At 43.0% G+C, this 22,370-nt stretch overlaps 1 protein-coding gene across 1 annotated transcript in view; it reads left to right on the top strand.

Annotated features, from left to right (window-relative positions):
* PIGK (phosphatidylinositol glycan anchor biosynthesis class K) overlaps positions 1-22,370 on the top strand; it is a 99,966-nt gene that overhangs the window by 18,659 nt on the left and 58,937 nt on the right. Inside the window, exon 9 of the mRNA XM_083743109.1 lies at positions 3,321-3,493. Within this exon, the coding sequence (XP_083599235.1) occupies positions 3,321-3,493 (173 nt within the window). The remainder of the gene's footprint in view (positions 1-3,320; positions 3,494-22,370) is intronic.

Here is a 22,370-nt window from a genome sequence, read left to right as displayed (position 1 = left end):
GTTTCTCACCCTGGATGATATTATTCATATTTTTTTTCATTTGTGAGATTGAGAATCAGACTTGCCCAAGCTTACCTGGTTTAGCTTTCAATCTAACATTTTATACACTGCACAATTAAAGAAACTAATTCCATTAGGCCATTGAATCTTGGCAATAAAGCTATGTTTTGATTTAGTGCCATTAAACACTGAAGTTTTGCAAGCCATTGGTCCACTACATGCAGTGCTGCCTTTCAGTTTAATTATTGTAAAAACGAGTGGCTTGAGCTAAGCTTCAGAGCTGTTGTTTCAGTTCCTGGACTCAGTGGAAATTCTTATTAACCCTATCTGCAGTTACGTTTGCTGCCAATAAAAGCTAATCACAGCTTGGAAAAGGGGCCACAGATCATTTTTGGGGGGAGGGGGGGAAGAACATGCTTTTCATGTAGAGGATCCCTGCTTTAATCCCTGTCATCTCCAATAGGACCAGATAGGTGGTGGTAAGAAAGACCTCTGCTGGAGAGCTGCTTCCTTTCAGTATAGGCAGTATTAGAAAGGTTGGACAAAAAGCCTTCAGAGAGCTTCATAAGTAGGGCAGAATTAACTGCAGTCCCAAGCATGTTTACTCAGAAACAAGTCTCTCCTGAGTTCAGTAGGACTTAATCTGTAATTATTATAAATTAGTATAAATAGTGATATCCAGTATATGTCCTACTTGGAAGAGACCAATTGAAATCAGTTTACTTAAGTTAATCAGGATTTCAGTGGGTCTTCACTCAGTACAACTTATTCAGATACAGTACTACCCTAAGGCTATACCAGCTACTGATATTTATTTTAAAAAATCAAGACTAAAAAATCTGCTAGGCAGTCACATCATAGCCATTCTTAACATCTGATTTATGGAGCCCAAGTGCAATGACACATTGGTGCCTTCTGCATGTGATCGGAGACACTGATGAGACAAGTTGACCTGCATATGCTGAAAAACTTCATTGATGCTGTTGGGATGGGCAGTCAAGTCTCAGTCCTGGTGCTGTTTTTTCTAACATGATCCAAACGCATGAAACAAGGTTAAAAAAATAGGCACTGAAATGAGATACTGTGCTTCCCTTGTTTGTAGTCAGCTATGTCCTACTCAGAGTAGACCCACTAAAAATTAAGAAACCTAAGTGAGTCCTGTCTATTAATTTAAATGGGTCTCCTCTGAGTAGGACTAGCATCGAATACCTCGCCTTGTCATAAAAGTAACCTGACTACATAAGTGTAATCAGATTATATGGTACGGCAATGGAAGGCAGCAAAATGCGCATCCCAGTGGATTTGGTATAACACGCCCCAAATACTTTTGCATGTCTATAATGTAGCTTTTCTTGAGTGAGAGATTTTGAGGTCCATGTGATGCATTTATATCCTGTCTTGCAGATTCTAGAGATGGGTTTTAGTTTACATTAAGGGTTACTGGCATGCTCTTTTAAAAGATATGAATTGTGGAGTGGATATATAATATTTGATTATTTTGATAATAGAATGCACAGCTGTTTGAACGAATTTACCAGCATTTTGACTATGGAGATTGGTGCAGTCTTATTGTTCAATAAGATGGCATTAATTTTGCAATAAGCAGCCCACGCTGACAGGTTTGGTAGTGACACAGAACAGAGGCAGTGACTAATACTCAGCCTTCTTACTACAGAGAGGACAAAGCTTGTTATTTTTAAAGTACAGCCAAATGCTATCTTAACAAGGCACAAGTATGGGATAAAGAATCTTGAGTACAAGCCAAGTAGCACAATACTAAGTTGATCTTGCAATTTTGATCAGATTGGCTGCTATACTTTGTCTGTAGTCTGTGGAATTCATAGTCTGTGGAATTCAGCAGCAGTGAGCAAGTATAATTATAATTATTATTATTATTATTATTATTATTGATACCCCGCCCTTCCCTGCAAAAACCGGGTTCAGGGTGGCTAACCTCAAATTTATAACACATTAACATAAAATCAGGCAATTAATTAAAATACATCCTAAAATCAGATCAGGATCAGAATAAAATCCAATCAGATGGCAACCCACAGATTAGTTTGTGCTGAACTTATATGAGCCTGTGAGAAAAATTGAGGCCACTTTCATGCAAGTTCTTATAAAAGGGGAGAGGTAGTCAGACTGAACCCCAACCAAAGGCCTGGTGGAACAGCTGCATCTTGCAGGCCCTGCAGAAAGATGTCAAATCTTGCAGGGTCCTGGTTTCTTGTGACAGAGTGTCAGCTTCAAGGGCAGCCCCATGTAGAGTGAATTACAATAATCAAGCCTGTAATCTGTATGTAAGCTGCCATCTGGAAGGCAGTATGAAAACGATATACCAGCTAGAAATTTTAGTCTGTAACTTGCTGATGGTGGGACAGATTTCCAAGCCGTTTCCTTTCATGGCTTTAAGTTCTACGTTAATTTTTATTTAGGGGAAACTAAGGCTGCAGTGTCACGTGCCTCTGGGGTTAGGCTTCACTGAACACATTAGGACTTCTTTCTAACTACACATGCACAGGGGTTGGTAAACACTTTGTAAAAGATGGTTTGGCTCCTGCGATCTGGTCCTTTGTGCACACATTCTCTTCTTCCCTTACAAGCCGTTGTTTACTCTTTCGGTACCTAGTAGGGGCAAATCTTTGCTGTTGCATCAAACCTTGGTTTAAAGCTTTGACATGCACCAAGCTGAGGAGTGGAGGCGAGTCAAGTGGAGGACATGAAATGGAAGGTTGGAAAATGTATGGGTAAATTTGGAGACGTATCCAATTAATTGAGCACTGCAAGCTTTGTTTTGATCAGTTAACATGGCAGCTACCTACCTACTAAGGTAGCTTAGTTACTTTAAGTGACTTGAAGTCACTAAGAAGTGGCACAGAAGGAATTTTAATCTGGGTCAGGGATGGCTAACCTATGGAGGTCCAGATGTTGACTCCAAGTCCCCAGCCAGCATGGCCATTTTTCTTATCAGTTGGGGGTGGGAGAGTAGGAGCTGAACAACATGGTGAAGGCTGAAGCTTAGCCACCCTTGATTTAGGTTAATCTGGGAAATGTGTGCTTGGCTTTGGCATTAAGAGTAGAACAATAGCGCATCAATAAAGCAGAATGAAAACCTGGATGTTGCCAGTGGGCTGCATTAAGCTTGGTCAGTTGCAAAGTCTGCAGGCTTGCCCTTGACCATATTTACTGACCATTACATTCAACAGAAATGAACACAGTGTCAACAGTTGTTTTCTCTTTGACTCTCCCTCACCTACCAGTGTAGTATTGGGGCAAGCACCTGTTTTGACCAATGCACATTTGCCTCCTTTATATAGTTTCAGGTGTGCCCTAAAAGTTTGTGTGTGTCTACGCCTGGACATCGGACAGATCTGTTTCAGAGAGATCCTGAAAATGTTCTGATAACTGATTTCTTTGGAAGTGTACGAAAAGTAGAAATTACCATGGAGACCATTTCTCTGGATCCTAATTTAGCACCTCAAGAGACCAGGTATCTTGCTTATTTTATTTCCAAGTTTTGACTTGATTACGCAAAAAAACATTTCGAGGCATTTGTGATTTTTTTAAGAGTTTAAGTCGTGTGTGTGTGTGTGTGTGTGTGTGTGTGTGTTGGGAATGTGTGTATAAACCTTGGTGCTCCTAGTAAGCAACAGTGGGCAGTGCTTAGAATGGCACTTGCAGAAATCATTGCTCGTTTTATGAATTGTTTTCTGTTGTGAATATTAACTTTGGTATTTGTGCTTTTGTTGTGGGAGCCACAGGAGCTGTAGGGGTTGTGGATAAATAGAACATACCGTATTTCTCGCCCTATAGTATGCACCGTCCCATAAGGCACACCTAGTTTTTTTGGGGGGAAATAAAGGGAAAAAAATTATTTCCCCCCAGGTGTGGGGCTGGGGCGGGGAAAGCCCGAGCTTCCCCCACCCCCAGAACAGGCAACTCTCCACAAGCCACGGGAGCCCAGTGCCGGGCTCCTGCGCCTTGCGGAGAGGTGCGCGAAGTCTCAGTGCGCCCAGCCTTTGGCATGCAGGCAACTCTTCGCAAGCCGCAGGAGCCCAGCACGGGCTCCCACGGCTTGCGGAGATCTGCCCGAAGCCTGGAGAGCGAAAGGGGTCAGTGTGCACTGACCCCTCTCGTTCTCCAGGCTTCAGCGAAAGCCTGCATTCGCCTCATAGGACGCACACACATTTCCCCTTCATTTGTGGAGGGGAAAAAGTGCATCCTATGGGGCGAAAAATACGGTAAATTGGAAGAAAGGAAGGACAATACAAATGATCTCAATGGAAGCATTATTATTATTATTATTATTATTATTATTATTATTATTAACTTTGTATTACACCATTCATCTGAAGATCACAGGGTGGTTCACAACATAAAAATATGAAATGAAATCACAAAATACATAATAAAACAAAAGCAAAACCAACCAATAAACCCCCTCAAACAGATGCATTTAAAAGGCTGTAGTGCAGAGGGGACACCAGTATTGTGCTACGATACCAGTATGTCCATACTAGCCCTATATATAGAGGACTAAGGTCTCATGGGGTGAAATCACACAGGCATACTTCAAACTTGATTGGTGATTTGCATGTGTGAATCAGGTCAAACACCACAGGGTCCTCAATATTTTCTGTAGAAGCAGTTTGGCAGTTCACAAGGCATCTGTTGATGAATGAGCCACATATATGAATTAGCTACATACATATATAGGCTCTTTGTTTCTGCTTCAACATGAGAGTGATTTTCTGATTCTGGGACACACAAATTCAATATACTACCTAAACATTGTGGTTTCAGTCTGATGGGATGGTGTGTCCTGTTTCTAGACAGAACGCTATAAATCTTGTGCTTACCTTATAGGCTAGTGTGTATGCAGTGGAAATAAACAGTTTAAAATGGATTCCTCTGTTGAAGCATTGAGAATTTACAGAATTTAAACTTTCAGTAGATTGATTTTATTCATGGTGCTGCATTGCCATCTATTGGAAGGACTTTGGATAAGCAAGAACTGGGTTGTAAGGATTACAAAGTCTTTTAATACATGCACATACTTAGACGCTACAGAAATCTACCTCTAATGTAGTACCAAAATGTTTACACAAACCATTTATGTGGGCAATTATTCAAATGTGTGGTTCTCTTTCAAAGCAATAATTGGAATTTTGTCCAGTTTGTAGCCACTGATCTTAATCCTTCCATGTAGCATATTCCCTCATGCTGCAAATAATATAAATCTTCTTTATCGTATTACGTATAAACATTGAAAAACTTCCATCTCCTTATCCCACTGGAATAGTATTTGTGTTTGGGGAGTTGGGGATGGAGCAGCCGTATTACCTTAGGTTCTGCAATTTGCCTCTTCATGGACCTTGATCCTTGAAGCTGATGCTAAGGGTCATTACACGGTGCATGTAGGTGCAAAAAGAAATCGTAGCCCACTGTTTTGCTTCCTCATTGGCTGTGCTCAGTATAGAGCAGAGGTGGACAGTGTTGTGCCGGTGGACAGCAGTGTACCTGACTCTACCTCCTGTGGTGCCTGCAAAAGGTCTAAGTAAGTATTCCCATAAAACTCCACAGTTGTCATGAGCTGGACTCAACCGTAGGTTAGCAACCAAATCAAACCATGGTGTCAGTGAAGTTAACTCTTTATTCAAGAAATCAAAACACCACAGGCCTAGTGTTCCCAGCAGCTCTCCCCAGTAGGTCTTGCTCCAACAAGGCAGTTGCGAGGAATGAAAGTCCCTGCCTTCCACCACCCTCTAAGGCTCCTCCTCTCCCGGGCTTTTCCCAAGCAGTCTTGGACTGTTTACACACAACTAAACTCTGCTCTTTTATTTTTTCTGTGTGTCCTAAGAGACCCAGGGGGAGGGGAGCTGGATGCAGCAGGCGGGGGAGACTCCCTGGCTTCTTCAGCAGCCTGCCCCTCCAGCTCCTAACCTCTTTCTACTCCAGCCTCTGCTTCTGCCTCTGAGTCTGGACTACTTCCTTCCACTAAACCCTGTTACTTCTTCAGCTTCCGACACCCCCTCCTGCTTCCTCTTCTCCCTCCGACCACTCATTGTTGTCCCATCACAATTCCCTTGGCTCTGAACCTTCTTCCCCTGGGGTGCTCCTTAGGGGTTCCCCAGCTGGTGTCACCCACCACTCCACAGCATCCAGCCAGGCCATCACAGTAGTACATGTGAGACTTATTTGCTCTTCTTACTCAAGTCTAGCCATTCCTACATTGAACGTAACCCCTTAAATGTATCCTTAGTTCATTGAATTCTAGGATTTCCCACCTTCATGTGGCTCTCTTGACATTTGGTAGTCATTATCCCCTACCACACAACAGCCATTTTGTGTTATGCCACACCCCCACAGCAACCACTTGGGGCTTGGTGCTCACAGCACTTTCTCAAAATTCCTGATGTACCCACTAGCTCAAAGGTTGGATAGCTCTGTTCCAGAGCAATATTCGACTGAGAGAAGGAAGCCATTGCCAATTTGGTAATGGGCAAGCTTATAGAGTGTAGACCTTTCTCCATTTTTTTTACTCAGTCAGCCTAGACTAGAGTAGAGGCTGAGGAACATAAAGGCCGTGTTTTATTCAGTATGTGGGAATCATCTCCACGAAAGCTGTTCTGAGCTTCTTGAAAATGGGCAGAATGCAGATATGAGGAATTTCTGGCTATGACTTTTTTGTCCGGAGCATCAGTTATGTGGTTTCCCCATACAAAAAGTATGGCTATGCAAGTGTTAATGGGTCCACATTGTAGCCTGAAGACAGATGATGTAATAATCTTGCTGAAGCGAAACATGTCTGAGTCAGCTCAGGGTATGGGCCAGAGATCAGCTGGGAATCCTGTGCCTTGAGTCCCATGAAGGGAAGGCAAAATATAAACACACCAAGAAGGACATTATTGTTCCTGGTAAGATCTGTATTGCTGTATATATCAAGTATCTGGTAATGTCTGGACCTTGAATGGGGAGGATAAACACACACACACACACACACACACACACACACACACACACACACACACATTTTGTGGCCCAGGAAGTCTCTGCTAAAAGCAATTCTAGGATTGTTTATAGCTGTAGCTCAGCTCATTAAAGCACCAGAATTCAGACTAGGGATTCCAGCAGCTTTCTTAATGTTGCATTTTTGCACCTTGTTGCTACAGCCCATAAATCGTGTAACCTCTGGAGGGGGAGTGTATTGCACTACATGATGTTATATTGGAGGGGGAGGGCTGTTCTTCATTAACGTGGACTGCTAATACCAATATATCATCCTTCATATGCCTATATAAGAATTGCCTCTGTGTGTGCGTGCGTGTGCAGTCTCAAACAGTATAGTAAACAGATTTAGAAGTATGATGAATAGGATAATAATAGACCTGCACAAACTTGTGGGAGAAAAGTTGACATTCCACTTGGATGAATGTTTTCAAAAATAATCTGCTCATTTAATTTTGAATAGATGTGGAGTTTGTATTCCCATTGTGATACTTGTGTGATACTTGTGTTGTTTTTCAAACTCTACTTGATATCTTAATTGGTTCTCCCCTCTGAGCTCGGACTCAAATGTTTCCTGAATCAATCACATGCTACATTTTCCTTTAGCATCAACAGGGCAGGGGTAGCTTACCCTGGTATGATATCTCACTATGGTGCTGCTGAGTAAACTGTTCCTGTAAAGCGATAGAGGTCCTTCTCCCCCGCCACCCTATACTTTCTCTACCATGTTTGTTCTCAAACCCTTTCAGGAAAGCTCTTCACATACAGGCACCCCCCATTTACACATGTTCAATTCACACATGACCATGCATACATGTGGTACCTCAAGTTAAGAACAGTTTCAGGTTAAGAACGGACCTCTGGAACAAATTAGGGTAAGTACATAACCAGAGGTACCACTGCACGTCCTTTTGTATAACTTCAGGTAGGCTTCAGAGATTGTCTCTCAGTAATTTAACTCTCTCCCTCTTTAGCAGAGCCTGAATATATGTGTATGTTGACAAAATGTGTTGTTCTTTGCTGGCAGCTTAAAATATGGACTGGTGAACAGCAACCAGGTGGTGTAAGCCATTAGAGTATGAGATAAAGGAAGCCAGACCTAACAGTGCAATCCTATACAGGGTCCCACTGAGCTCAATGGGGCACTCTTCCTTCCTTCCCAATTTAACCAGAGGCAAGCCATATAGGAAGGCTATTCATACTCAAGGACACATTTTCCTTAATTTTATTTTCATCCAGGAAAGCACTGTGATGCATTTGAGCCACGGCTTGGCTCTGATACTAGTTGTGAGTTCTAGTGCCTAAGTTGGAAACTTTCATTGCCAGGTTCACCACCCCTATCTTTTTTGTTTTCTGTTTTATGCTTTGTCTGTTGCCTGCTTGATCTTGAAGTAGACAATCCCAATAACAGAAATCATCAGTTGAAATGTGGTCAGTTCAAGAAAAGCAAATTAATTAAGGTTATAAAACTAGTCTACAAGTTGCAGTGAGAACTCTGTGGTACACTATTGAAAGCATGTCTCCTTAATGTACAACTGTGGCACTTGTAATTATCACATTAATAAATTAAAAATTATCTAGCAAATCTTATGAAATGGCATATTAATTGCCATACTGTGTTGGATTATAGGTCAAACTTCCATGAACATGGATAGTTTGAAACCGGTTATTGATTTTTAATTTTTTTTAAAGAAATGTGAGTCAGGACTTAGCGTAATTTAAAATGCTGAATCTGCCTTTCTGCCAAAAGGTGCCCAAGTTTATATTTTACAAAATACTAGCAGTATTTTAGCATTTTCAAGATCAAATCTAGAGCATGTAAAGCTTCTAGAGTCAGTCAAGGTCATGCCTGAAAGATGCTCTGACAGCGTTTGTAAAAAAGCAAATGGGGTGTGTGTTTTATTTTTATTTCTGAGGTATCACTCAGTCGTTTCCAAACTTAGGCTGTAGAGAGTAGGACTTAGTGGCCACATACCCCAGAGATGACACTCTTGTCTAGTAATTAGAAGGAAATTGTACATTTTCCTTACCATCTGCTTTAAAAGCTTTAGGTCGGAGTGAGAGATGTCTATGTCTTACCAGAAGATGGCAGCTGTGCCAAGCAGAAAATTTCAGTTGATGGTCCTTTCAAGCATGAGCTCCCTGTCATATTTGGAGGGTATGAGGAAATAGCCTGTAGTACAATAGCAAACATTATCTGATCAGATCATCTTAGTAGCTAGTAGCAAATTTATCGGAAATAGGGACCAATCTAGCTTAGAAAATGTTCATTAAATAATGGTGGCAAAAATGTTTAGTTTCACAAAAGGAAAGAAACACACAATGGTTCTACAATTCTGTGTTTCATTTGAGTCTTGTGACACCTTAAGGACCAACAATTTATTATGTCTTAAGCTTCCAAGGACTAGAGTCCACTTCAGACCCATGAAGTACAGTTCCAAATAAGGAAACAATTTGTGTTTGTGTGTGTGTTATGGAGAAGAGTAAGGTTGGGGGGGCGGGGCAGAGAAACTGTATAAAGAACAGACAGTGCCAATTACATTAAAGCAAAATAGTTATAGTGACCATTAACAAGATGGTATTGGCAATAATATAGACAACCCTGGCGTTGGTTAGCTAATTAACAGCATGTGATGAGATAAAAACCCGTAAACTTGATTCAAAGCACAGGTGATAGAACTAAATTTCTGGATTCCAGAAATTCATGCTGGTTTCATGCCAGAGTTTCCCTCTGAAGCATCCAGATCTGGATGGCAGTATAAATAGTGATTGTGCTAAGGTAGGTGTCTTGCTGCAGTGGACCAAGCCAGAGCAGGTTGCCTCTGCTCCTAACCCTCACGAGTCCGCTGTTCCTTTATCTTTTGGTATGGCCAGAACTATATTGAGTGACTGGTGAGGCTCTTAAGGTCTTGAGAGATGTACCCATTGACATGTAAGAAGCAGAGTGGGGTCCTGCCATTTCAAGTTTGGGTTGTCTAGTATTTCCGTGAATAGAATTTCACCTTGCCCTTGTGCGCCCTTAGACTGTATCCTGTGAATTACCGGCTGATAGCAGCAGCTACCATGAAAATGGTTTGATCTAGTCTTGAAAACTTAAAGCAATCATTCTACAATCTCCCACACAAAAAATGTTCTACAGCTATATTGGATAATGAACTTGCAGTAAACCGTCAGATAATAGTTTGGTTTTGAATGAATATGGTGTTAAGTATGACACATAATGCTATGGCACTTGTGTTTTGACATTTGGTGATTTTTGCCATATACGTAGCTTCCCATCAGCCTGCTTTTTGAGACTGGAGCAACCTTAGTTAAAGAACATGGAACTTTGGGTGATGTGGTACTTGAGACTTAGGCAGCAAATATTTGTGCAGCAAATATCACGTGTAGCAAAAGTGTTATTAAAAGTGTGCATGTATTAAACACTGATAATATTGCTTGACTCTCCTGTAATCTGTGTCAGAGGTATTTGTCTTGCCTGTTCTCCTGATTAGCAATTAATTGGCTTTGCAAAGCTGCTGTATACAGCGCTATACATATAATAGCAATGGGGAAGAAATCCTGTGAGGAGCAACAATTTTATCAATAGAACAAATACCATTTCACAATTAATACTGTGGAGTGGAATTTGCATAGCAAAAAGTCAAGGGAAATGAGTTGATGGGAATGACAGAGAAGGAACCCCAAGAGCTTTAAAAGGAAATGAAGGGACTGCTTAGAGTTTGAGTACATTTGGATACTGTAGATAACTGTTCCTGTTTTTAATTTACTTTGCAGCATTAGGTTATAATGTGGAAAAGAGGAACAATGTTAGAGTTAGTTGCCAGTCTGAAAATAACCAAATCGCCTTCACATACTGCTAGATTGATATGGTTGAACTGGTTTTGTGTTCATTGCTGCAGGATTTGCAGAGTTACGTTTCTTATATTCTTATGGTTGGGTGGAACAAAAAACTGGACACCTGTAATATTTATTTACTAAAAATATCTCTGCCCTGTTTTTCTGTGTCACAGACACAGAAGGCAACCTATAATGAGGGTGTTTGCATGTGAATGCGCTGGTTGTGCCCACTTTGCTCCTCCCTACTAGGGTGCAGGTGAAACAAACAATTAGCCCGATAGAGAAAGAGCGAGCAAAGGTGTAGCAGAAAGAAAGAGAGGTTTGGAGGCAGTGTGCTTCTGAAAACCAGCTGCTGGGAATCTTAAGCCGTTTGAGAGTTCATGTTCTGCTTGTAGGCTTCCTAGAGGCATTTACTTGGTCACTTTGAGAACAGGATGCTAGACTCGAAGGTCCAGCAGGGCTTTTCTTATGGGTGCACCACTCACTTGTGACTCTATCCCCACCCACGTCTAGCATGTGACCAGTGACAGATAACCCCTAAGGGAAATCAGACCTTAAGTGGGGGGGGAAGGTTCCCCACCCCTCTTAGAATATGACAAAATGAAAAAAATTAAGAGGAATGTTTAAAGCTCTCTCTGTGTGTGTATGTGTTCATTTTCATTGGAAGGGAGAAAATAACCAACTTGCTGGACTTGCTGCTTCTCCAGCTGGACTCATCTCTGCCTCCTGGCCACCTTCCTCTCTTGCTTCAGCTTCTGCCACAGAATCCCCCCTCTCACTAAGCCCTGACACCTCCTTCCAGTCTTCTCCTTCTGACCACTCATTGCCGCCCCTGCAGCAATCCCCTAGCTCGGAGCCTTTTTCCCCCTTGGGGGTTCCACATCATTCCTCGGTATTCAACCAGTCAGCGACAATTACGTGAAAGACCTATGCTATATTTCCATTCAAAAACAAACAAAATGAATTGCAATTCTGAAGGACTGCCAGTCTGCTTAGATCATGGGCACTGGGGTGTTTAATACACATTAGTTTCCAAGCAGTTGTTTGCCCTGTGGTGGAAGTTGGGTTATTTTTTGCCAGACCTCTTGACACCTAAGCATAGGATAGGAAAATGAAGCTCAAAAACAAAATTGGGAAATCAGACAACTGGGTAGGGTTGGGGAAAATAATTTTATTCTTGCCACATTTGCGGTAACTGTTTCTTGAGGGATCTCAACTTTAGATGCAAAGTCTGCTCTTCTTCGACAACCACTCAGTGACATGTTGGGGGGGGGGAGTTGCTTTCAAATGCATAAAGAACAACTGATGTAGTCTTTTTACAGCATAGTGATTGTCTTATTCCCCCCTCTTCTCCCAAATGGGATTCCTCTTTATAGGGACAGCACAGAAGCTAGATAGTTACATGAGATTGCATTTAAGATTTAATAAACCTCAGTTCACTAGAGAAATACTCAATTAGATTAACTATGTTAGGGTTTGGAAACTTGTTAGCTTAGCTGATGAAGAGTGTTTATATAAGCCCAGTATTTATACTGTGTTGAGCAACACACATTTGTGATCTCTATGCAGTTTAGCTCATGAAAAGCCTTGTTCTCCCTCTGGTATACAACAAAACATATTATTGATTTTTGAAAGTTGCCATTCTTTGCTTTTTATATACTCCTTCATTTATTTTCGTGCCCCTTTTAAATTTCATTAGCCAAGCAAAGTGACTCCTTTGGTTTAACTTGCCTGTTTAGCATCCCATTTGTAAATTGATTTATCATGTGTTAATTCCATTGAACGTGGAGATTATTTGAATGAATTTTGGTATATATCTAGGGTATCAGGTATGAGACCAACTGAATTTCTGCATCTGTTTTCAAGGGTTGTTGGCAAAGAGACAAACCATGATGCAGTGTGAAAGTTCCTTGAAATACTGAGGCATGCGAATGAAAGTTCCTGGGCGCGCAATTCTCTGCATCAAGTAAAAAAAAGAAGCCTGTATGATCTACATGCTCATTTCCAATGAGAATTTCCCAAGTGCACGCATCCCAAGATGGACAAACGACTGGTAGTTTCATTCTTTATTGACAAAGCACACACCTACAGTAGCTCCTAAGGTGCACTGAACATGCATATACGCTTCTGGCGACTAAGTAGCTGACATTCCTTCCTCAGGCTTGTGTTCTGAACTGGATGGTTGGAGCAACAGTGTAACCATGTCTCCACCCAAATTAAGTACCCTTGTCTGATGGGGCGCACAGAAGTAACCTACAATGTCTCGTACACAGAGGTTGCTGCTGTGCTTGTCTTGTCAGGGAGCCAGCCAACAATAAATCACGCGGAGTAAGTACCGTATTTTTCGCTCTATAACACGCACCTGACCATAACACGCACATCGTTTTTAGAGGAGGAAAACAAGGGAAAAAACATTCTGAATGAAACAGTGGATGTATAATTTTTGTGCTTCATGCTGTGGCCACAGACATGTGATCTGATGGTGAATTTGGGCTGACCCAATGCAAAAATCCTGAGAATCCCTGTGCATCCATGGTTTGTAACCACGTTTTTGCACCATTGCAGCCCCAGGCAACAGTGGGTGCGTGATTTTTGGGGGGCAGGCTGTAGCCATGGACATGCTATGTGCTCTGATGGTGAATTTGGGCTGACCCAATGCAAAGATCCTGAGGATCCATGTGGATCCATGGTTTGTAACCACGTTTTTGCACCATTGCAGCCCCAGGCAACAGTGGGCATGTGATTTGGGGGGGGGGCAGGCTGTAGCCATGGACATGCTATGTGATCTGATGGTGAATTTGGGGTGACCCAATGCCAAAATCCTGAGAATTCCTGTGGATCCATGCTTTTTAACCACATTTTTGCACCATTGCAGCCCCAGGCAACAGTGGGTGCGTGATTTTGGGGGGGCAGGCTGTAGCCATGGACATGCTATGTGATCTGATGGTGAATTTGGGGTGACCCAATGCAAAGATCCTGAGAATCCCTGTGGATCCATGCTTTATAACCACATTTTTGCACCATTGCAGCCCCAGGCAACAGTGGGTGCGTGATTTTTTTGGTGCAGGCTGTAGCCATGGACATGCTATGTGATCTGATGGTGAATTTGGGGTGACCCAATGCAAGGATCCTGAGAATCCCTGTGGATCCATGCTTTTTAACCACATTTTTGCACCATTGCAGCCCCAGGCAACAGTGGGTGCGTGATTTTTGGTGCAGGCTGTAGCCATGGACATGCTATGTGATCTGATGGTGAATTTGGGGTGACCCAATGCAAAGATCCTGAGGATCCATGCTTTGTAACCACATTTTAAGTGGGGAGCGAAGGAAAAACAAAGAAGGGACATTAGAGGGGTGTGCAGAGAAGCAGCTGGCTAAGAATGCAGGAGAGGGGATTTAACGGGAGGGAGGAAAGAAAGGCAAAAGTTTCCCCCCACCCAAGCCAGCCATCTCTCTCTCTCTCTCTCTCTCTCTCTCTCTCTCTCTCTCTCTCTCTCCCTCCCTCCCCCTATCTCTCTCCCTCCCCCCTCTCTCTCTCCCTCCCCCTCCCCCCTCTCTCTCCCTTCCCCCCTCTCTCTCCTTCCCCCCCAGCAGCACCGGAGCTTGCCTGGAGGGGAGGGGCTTTCCCTGCTCTTTGTTCCGTTTCAGCAAACACAGCAACGAAACAGAGGAGGGTGGGCAGTAAGACCCTGAGGCAGAATGCAGGAAAGCAGCCGCTTCCTCTTCTCAGGTTTCGCTTCTCCGTGCAGCGTGCAGCGCCGCGATTTGATTTTTGCATGCTTTTTCGGCTCCAGGGACCACACATTCGCTCTATAACACGCACAGACATTTCCCCTTCCTTTTTAGAAGAAAAAATCTGCGTGTTATAGAAGGAAAAATATGGTAAATAAACTCTGTATTAGAAGAAGCAAGGCCTGCTCAGTGGCCCTCACCTCCCCATAGCTCCTCCACCCCCCCCCCCGGTCATTCTCAAGCAATCTGAGATTACGCCGACACACCTGTCTCTGCTCCTTCCTCTTCCTGGTCTTCCCAGAACAGGAGGGAAGGGGAACTCTTGGCATCCCTGCTCTCCTGCTTCTGCCTCAGCTTCTGCTTCTGGACCTCTCTGCCATAGGCTCTCCCTGCTCGCTAAACCCTGTTGCCTCTTCAGCTTCCGATACCACCTACAAGGCTTCTCTGTCTTCTCCTCTGACCACTCATTGTCGTCCCACCACTAATCCGTAGGCTCTGAGCCTTTGTTCCTTGGGAGTTCCTCAGCTCGTGCCTTCCATCATTCCTCTGTGTCCAGCCAGTTCATGACACTGTCTCTTCAAGCCCCTCGTGGTCCTGGGGGACAGCGGAGGAAGGCACGGAGGGGATTCTACCACCACTCCCTCTCAGGCGCCGTCTCTTCCTCCATTCCTGGTGCATCCTGCCCTCCTTCCAGCTCTGGCTCCTGCCTGGTGGGAGGTACAAAACCCTCTTAATCTCTACCTCACTTTCCCTGGGTCAGCATCCGGTCCCGTGGTCTCTGCCACCCACTCCTTGCCACCCTGCCAGTCCCTGACATAGAAACACATGAAGTTCTGCAAGCACATTGCTTTACTACTTTTTGTAATTGTTTGGATTATCTATAGTGTGATGTGAGGGATGTCATGTATACAGTCTTGCTCTTTGAATATCATGTAGCAGAGCAACTAATTTTTAACAGGGACATGTTTTTTTAAATTGAGGCAGCAACCCCCACCCCCCAGCAAACTAAGCCTTAGGAAAAGTCCTTTCTAATCCCTTCCTCTCCAGCATTAGCAGCAAGGAAGGCTTTAGCAAAGCCCTCTTTTTATTATGCGCCTCATCTGCTCCCTCTGAATAGAGTTCTGAGAGAGCAGTGAGATGCATAATTGGGGGTGGTGGTCTTGGGGATTGGGGTAATGCTGGCGGCCAGATTGAGCCCAGAGGCTGCCAGTTGCCTGTCCTGTTGTTGAGCTGTTAGCAGCAGTAAGATGTTTGCCACTGAAGCTGCTGGCACTGATTAGTAGGAGCATAGGGATAACAGGAGCACACACACTTCGTGAAGTGAAAGCGAAGGAGCAAGCTGCTGAGGTTCATCTCTTAATTCTTCCATGCTCTGGCTTCTTAGCAATCAGCATGTGTTACGCTATTCCTTTCTGCCCGAAGAAAACAGAACTGAGCACATGACCATAAATTCTAGAGAGCTGCAGGGTGCGGGCAACCTTAATATTTTTCTGTTTGGCATTAAACCATATGCAAGTGCTCTCAATCTTTGCCTGTCTCAATATTGTGGAAAAGCTTACGCTCTGGTTTTCGAGTGCCTAAAGGATTACCTTCCAGATGCTCAGAAATTTCTTCCACTGAAGATTTCTATCTCATCATGATCCAGTGCAGGAGGCAGGGAGACAGACTGCGCAGAAAATTGTCACCTATGTTTTCATATTGCAATTAATGTGTTTTTCGGGCTGAAATCAAGATTTAAAGTGTAGATTGAGGAATGAAAACTTTATCTGTGATTTAAAATGTTCACACTGATTAATTGATGGGTCTGACGGGCAATTCACGGCACAGATGTGTTAGCTCCATCTACATTTGATGGTGAAGAAAGTCCAATGATTTTTTTTTGTCTGTATGTATTTAAAGCTGACAGGTGTTTTGAAAACCAGGATGAAAACATGATGGCTTTCTGTCTAGCTGCCACTGGCATATTTTATGGAAAGGTGCGATATAAATGTAACAGATAAATAAATTGAACTGTTAAAAGATAATGGATAGATTGTGTATCACCCCAGCAACAATACATAAGACAATTTTTTTTTTAAAAAAAACACCTATCCATATGTTGGAAGTGTCACAAAAATCAATTTAATATTGTAATAATACTCATTTATGGGCCGCGGGTGGCGCTGTGGTCTAAACCACTGAGCCTAGCGCTTGCTGATCAGAAGATCTGTGGTTCGAATCCCCGCGAGGTGGTGAGCTCCCATTGTTTGGTCCCTGCTCCTGCCCACCTAGCAGTTCGAAAGCATGTCAAAGTTCAAGTAGATAAATAGGTACCGCTCCGGCGGGAAGGTAAACAGCATTTCTGTGTGCTGCTCTGGTTTGCCTGGAAGCTGTCTGTGCACAAATGCCGGCTCCCTTGGCCTATAGAGCGAGATGAGCGCCGCAACCCCAGAGTTGTCCGCGATGGGACTTGATGGTCAGGGGTACCTTTACCTTTAATATTCATTTAATATCAATCAAAAGCAGAACATTTAAGTTGGTGTTTCGATAGTTACAACTCTGGTTAATGAAATAATATTTTAGCTGGTTGTTCTTTTGCAAATGCTACACAGTATCTTCAGATGCAGCCATTTAGGAATGAGTTTGATGGTCAGAGCTTGGATGGCAGGGATAAGGTGCCCAGCTGCTTCATTCCTCTCTGTGTGGTAGCAGGACCCAGGAGAACAGTTCCTTGTAGCAATGAATGTGTGACATTTGCCTGCAGGAACAATGCTTGATACTGAAAGCATTAGCTTTCAAGAGAGAAGTAGCTTTGCTGGTGGGAAATAAGGTTCTCAGATGTATCTTGGGCCAAGTGTGTTGGCTGGGTTTCTTGCTGTCCCCAACAGCTTCTGCTTTGTCAGATTGTAGAACTGCGTTCCCTGTGGGGCTGTGAGAGAGTCTGATAATTTAACTTCTTAACATTTAGTTTAGGAACGGGCAGCTGGTGTGCTGGGATCTAAAATTTGGCTACAATATTAAGAGCAATGCTTGTGGGAGCAGGAAGATGTACAGATTTCTGATCTTGTCCCTCCAGTTACCACAGGGTTACTGTCTTATTTCATTTTGTCATAATCATCAAAATACCTTTCCATGGTACTGTTGGATTACAGAAATTTATATAGGCAATAAAGCTGAAAGCTCTATGAAAGTGCTTGTTTGTAGATTGCTTTTGTTATGTACCGCTGCATAAATGCCTCCTTTCATTCATCTCAGAAATATAGTCAAGAAAAAATAATGGCCAAGAAGGCATCCTGTATTTCTAACATCTAGTACTAAGGCAGAATCCTCTGTCCCCAAACGCTTCTAACAGAAGGGGAAATGAAGCATTAATTAGAAAAATAGGCAAAACTATAGGACAGAGGGTTGCTTGTTGCCATTAAGGGTTATAGCCACTCGGTGAGAAGACACCTCTTCTAGAAAAGAAAGTGTAGTGACAAAACCTATTTGTTTAAATATCCTTGTATGTTTACTAATCTGGCATATTGTGCAGGAGCATTGTCTTCATTACAATGTAGCAGATTCGTATGATGACCATTAACATTCATTACCCCTATTCTGACTTTCTACATAGCGTGTGTATATTCCTTGTGCTAGATGACTCTTACACATGATGGTTTGCTACATCACCTATGCTGAAATGGTTCCCAAGGCTTCCATGTGATGGTTCCAATAGATGAAATAGACTTGAAAGCTTTGGAGATGTGGTTTTGACAAGCTGTTGGCCCAATGAAAAACCCGCCCCATATCTAGGGAAAACTAGGGGAGAGCCTACTTGTTATGCCTCTACTACTTTTAAGTATTGGTACTAATTAGAGCAGCCTCAGCTTCAACACAATACAATGGTGTTGGTTTTTTTTAAAGGAAGTGAGTTTCTAGAAGACTGTTTCCTTGCTTCCTGTTTCAAGACAACCACCAGATATCACCAGTTCAAATAGCTGTTTACCTTGTGAAGCAGACGACCAAAGTAAGCATGCAAGGTCAATGCTTTAAAAGCATGGAATTCTGGGTTATCACTACAGTAGCGAGTTGCTGGAGAAACCTGAGCAGAAGTACAATTTGTCTTGTACCCAGTTTGATCATTATCTCCTGTATCCTGATGAGGTGTCATTGTACATTCACAGGGGAAGCAGTGACTGTGCTTGTGAGCAAGGGCATACAGTGACAGCTAGGCTGACCAAATTCAAAATGATTAGCATTTCTACTAAAATAAAGTTGACTGTCTCTGTAGGGACTAATTATATCTTTAAAGGATATGGCTAAATTGGCCAGCAATTCACTAAATGGCTGATTAGGCCACATTAAGTTCAAATTCATCTCAAATATTCCAGAATGAGGAAAATGTGATTCATTCTCTCAGACCAAAGGTTGAAGTTAATCTGTGGAGCATGTATCCTAGGTGGGCTTTTGTGTGAAATGTCAAATGTTATGAGCAGGAAATGACAGTTGTTGATGCTTAAACAAAAATGTACGATACGTGAGAATTTCAGCAGCCATAAAACTGTTACAAGACAGAACAAGATGCTTACTCTCTAATTATTGCAAGTTTCGTCCTAATTATAGTTCTTTGTTAAGCATTCTGCAAGAGAAGAAGATACAGAAAAGGTAAATGGTTTTTAATTTATAATTGGTGTACTCATTTAATTTGGAAACAATTGGACACTTGTCATTGCATTGATAGGGCCCTTTAAGCATATCTCTATATGGGATACAAATTGTATTATGCAGACACTGGCGTAGTGTTTGGGGGAGGGCAGCTGAGGCGGCTGTGGTCCCAGGCACATTTTTGGGAGGGGGTGCGACCAGGCACTCCCACATCTTGCTGTCTCATAGGAGCCTGACTCTGGCGTGCGAAGGAGCTGCTGAGGTAGCTCCCTTGTGCCCAGCCACAGCAGCTCATCCCTGGGTCAAGCCTGAATCGGGGACTGAGTACAGGAGAGTTGGCAGCGTTGCCACCTCTCTCTTCATCTGGGCTGCCCAGCTGCAGCTCTGCTTCTGGGTCACATCTGACCCAGGGACGGAGTGGAACAGAGTGGCGGCACCATTGCTCCCCCCCCGAACAGATGTGTGGCCTGTGTGCCTGCCCCAGGCAGCAGTTGCTTACGCTCCGCCACTGTCAACAATTTGTGGATGTTCTATGGGCAATATGTCAATAAGTCATGAGGCAAGCACATGCTCCATGACAATTAAGCTTGGCTCTTGTGCATCGGGCTGCATTCAGAATGAGTATGACGTTTGAAAAGGATGAAGGATCACTCCTACTGGCTGATGTGAATTGCAAATGGGGAGAGTGCTGTTGCACTTGGGTCCTGTTTGAGATCTTCCAAGAAGTATTTGGTTGGCCACTGTGAGAAAGGGATGCTGGATTAGATGGACCTTTGACCTGTTCCAGTAGGGCTCTTTTTATGTTCTTTGCTTCATGCAAGGCTAAAGCCTTGGTTCAAGAAAACAAAGTCTGTATTTGATTTACCTGAATGCAGGTTCTTCCTCATGCTTTGGAAATTACTCCTCCTCAAAGGAAGGGGGACCCCACAAGCCAGGCTATCTAGAAATGGAAATTGTATTGCTGATGGTTTCTGCAGCCAGGGGAAAAAGGAGTTCAATCTAAAACTATATACAGATCACATTTTGCATGGTTCAGATCAAAATACATTGAGGCTGCAATGCCATACTCATTTACCTGGGTGTAAGTCCCATTTAACTCAGTAGGACTTACCTCTGAGTAGTCATACCTAGGACTGTGCTTTTAGCTGTAGGTAGCATTAAAGTTATAAGAGAAGCAGCCCTATATATAGCTACGTTGAAATGTGAAGTAATATAAGCCATGTGTTTGTAAGGTTAAATGCATTTTTGTCAGTTTGCAATGAAATATTGGATCTATTGGCTTTCCTTGGGTAACACTAAATCTAGATTGCAGTGATGATTCTAGTTGCTGATAATATGAATTTCTTTTCCTTTTTGTACTTTCTCAGTACCTATAACTCAACCTGCCATTTTATAATTAGTGGTCATGCATAATATTTCTGCTGTTGGAGAAATATGTGATATGTTGGTATTTGCTTTGATCTGCTCAAATCTTCATGTCACTCATGAATTTAAGTGCTTTGCTGGGCTATAGCCATTAACTTACAGATACACCCACAGTTTTTCAATTAAAGAAATTATCAGAAGAATGGTCCAGCAAATATATTTTCTAGCCTTATTGGTACAGTATAAGGAAATATAGGTGATGTAAGTGTCAGCTAGATTCAAGACAGAAGGCTTCTTTCTCTTGGAGAAAGCATTTTGCTTTGGGGTACTGTGTTAACATTTTGATCTGTTTCCACTGCAGAAAAGGCAACTCAAGGCTCCAGGTGTTGTCTAGAAACATCAGAGGGTCATCTGATGAACAAACAGGAGTATATGCTATTGTTATGTGCACCACAATCTCCTAGCAGTGAGAGGTTTCAGGGGTCCCTGCTAATTAAGGTCAAAAGTAAAAAGTCAGTTATCCTGAACTCACTCCACTTTGGAACAATATCTAAGTGCTATTGACTTGCTTGTGTTCTTATTTAACTACACACGCTTACCTAGTCAGTGTGATTTCTGTGGCTGTTTTCTGTTAGCTAAGCCAGTGTGGTGTAGTGGTTAAGAGCGGTAGTCTCGTAATCTGGGGAACCGGATTCGTGTCCCCGCTCCTCTACATGCAGCTGCTGGGTGACCTTGGGCCAGTCACACTTCTCTGAAGTCTCTCAGCCCCACTCACCTCACAGAGTGTTTGTTGTGGGGGAGGAAGGGAAAGGAGAATGTTAGCCGCTTTGAGACTTCTTAAAGGGAGTGAAAGGCGGGAGATCAAATCCAAACTCTTCTTCTTCGTCTTCTTCTAAGGCATTGATGTCCAGATTAAGTTTTGTGATTGACCCCCTTAAAATGTCATGTAAATGCTAACCTGTGAGTCTTACATGGGTTTCACAGTTTTCATCTTTGAAAAAGATCGTTCATAGATTATCTGGTTCCAAAGACAGTGAATACTCCTGCACTGATTATATTTAGGTTGATCAGGCAGGCCAGGAAAAAATTCAGCAGACTTTGTATTGGTCTGTGAGTAGAATGTATGGTTGTTGAGGGAGGGGGTAGTACGTCTGGTGTGGGACACTTCATGCTCCGACTGGAGTAGTTTGTTCACCTTTGGGTCCCACTCTCACCTGTGGCTCCTAGAAGCTGTCAGCATGTGGCAACGGCCACATCCTGGGAACGGCTTTGGCTGGCTGGCTAAATCAGGTGAGGGCAGCGAATGGGTCTCAAACCCTTGGTGAGTTAGGGGCTTCCCCTGCATGTTAAGACAGACTCCAGTGGATTGAGCAGATGAGACCAATAGTGGATCCATCGGTCAAGAAGGCAGTTTCTGCAAATTCTGTAGAGGGATGTGAGGGGCAGATGGGGCTCATCAACCTGGGAAAGTAGCACATCAAGAGAAGGAAAACTCAGGTCCTAAACATCCTCTGCCTTGTGGGGTATCTTCTGGAGAAGAGCAAGTTAAGGAGGAATCTCTACATAAATCTGGAGTGGAGTCCCTAAGATGGTTGGAGGACGCCTTATATGCCTCCTTTCAGCATCTCCTGTAACCAAGCTGGTGCCAGATGTATTACTCTGTTTTCCTTTGGATTGCATCAGTGAGGCTGAGAGGGGTGTCTTCTCATCTGGGCAGCCCAGGACATCCATATGCACTGCCCATATGCTTGCACCCTAGGGAGGTCATTTGAATCTTCAAATACATTCTGAAAAATTAT

Source organism: Podarcis gaigeae (genome assembly GCF_964106915.1).
Source record: "Podarcis gaigeae genome assembly, chromosome: 6".
NCBI lineage: Eukaryota > Metazoa > Chordata > Lepidosauria > Squamata > Lacertidae > Podarcis > Podarcis gaigeae.
The sequence above is the reverse complement of the archived record's forward strand: the minus strand, read 5'-3'. Positions and strand labels throughout refer to the sequence as shown.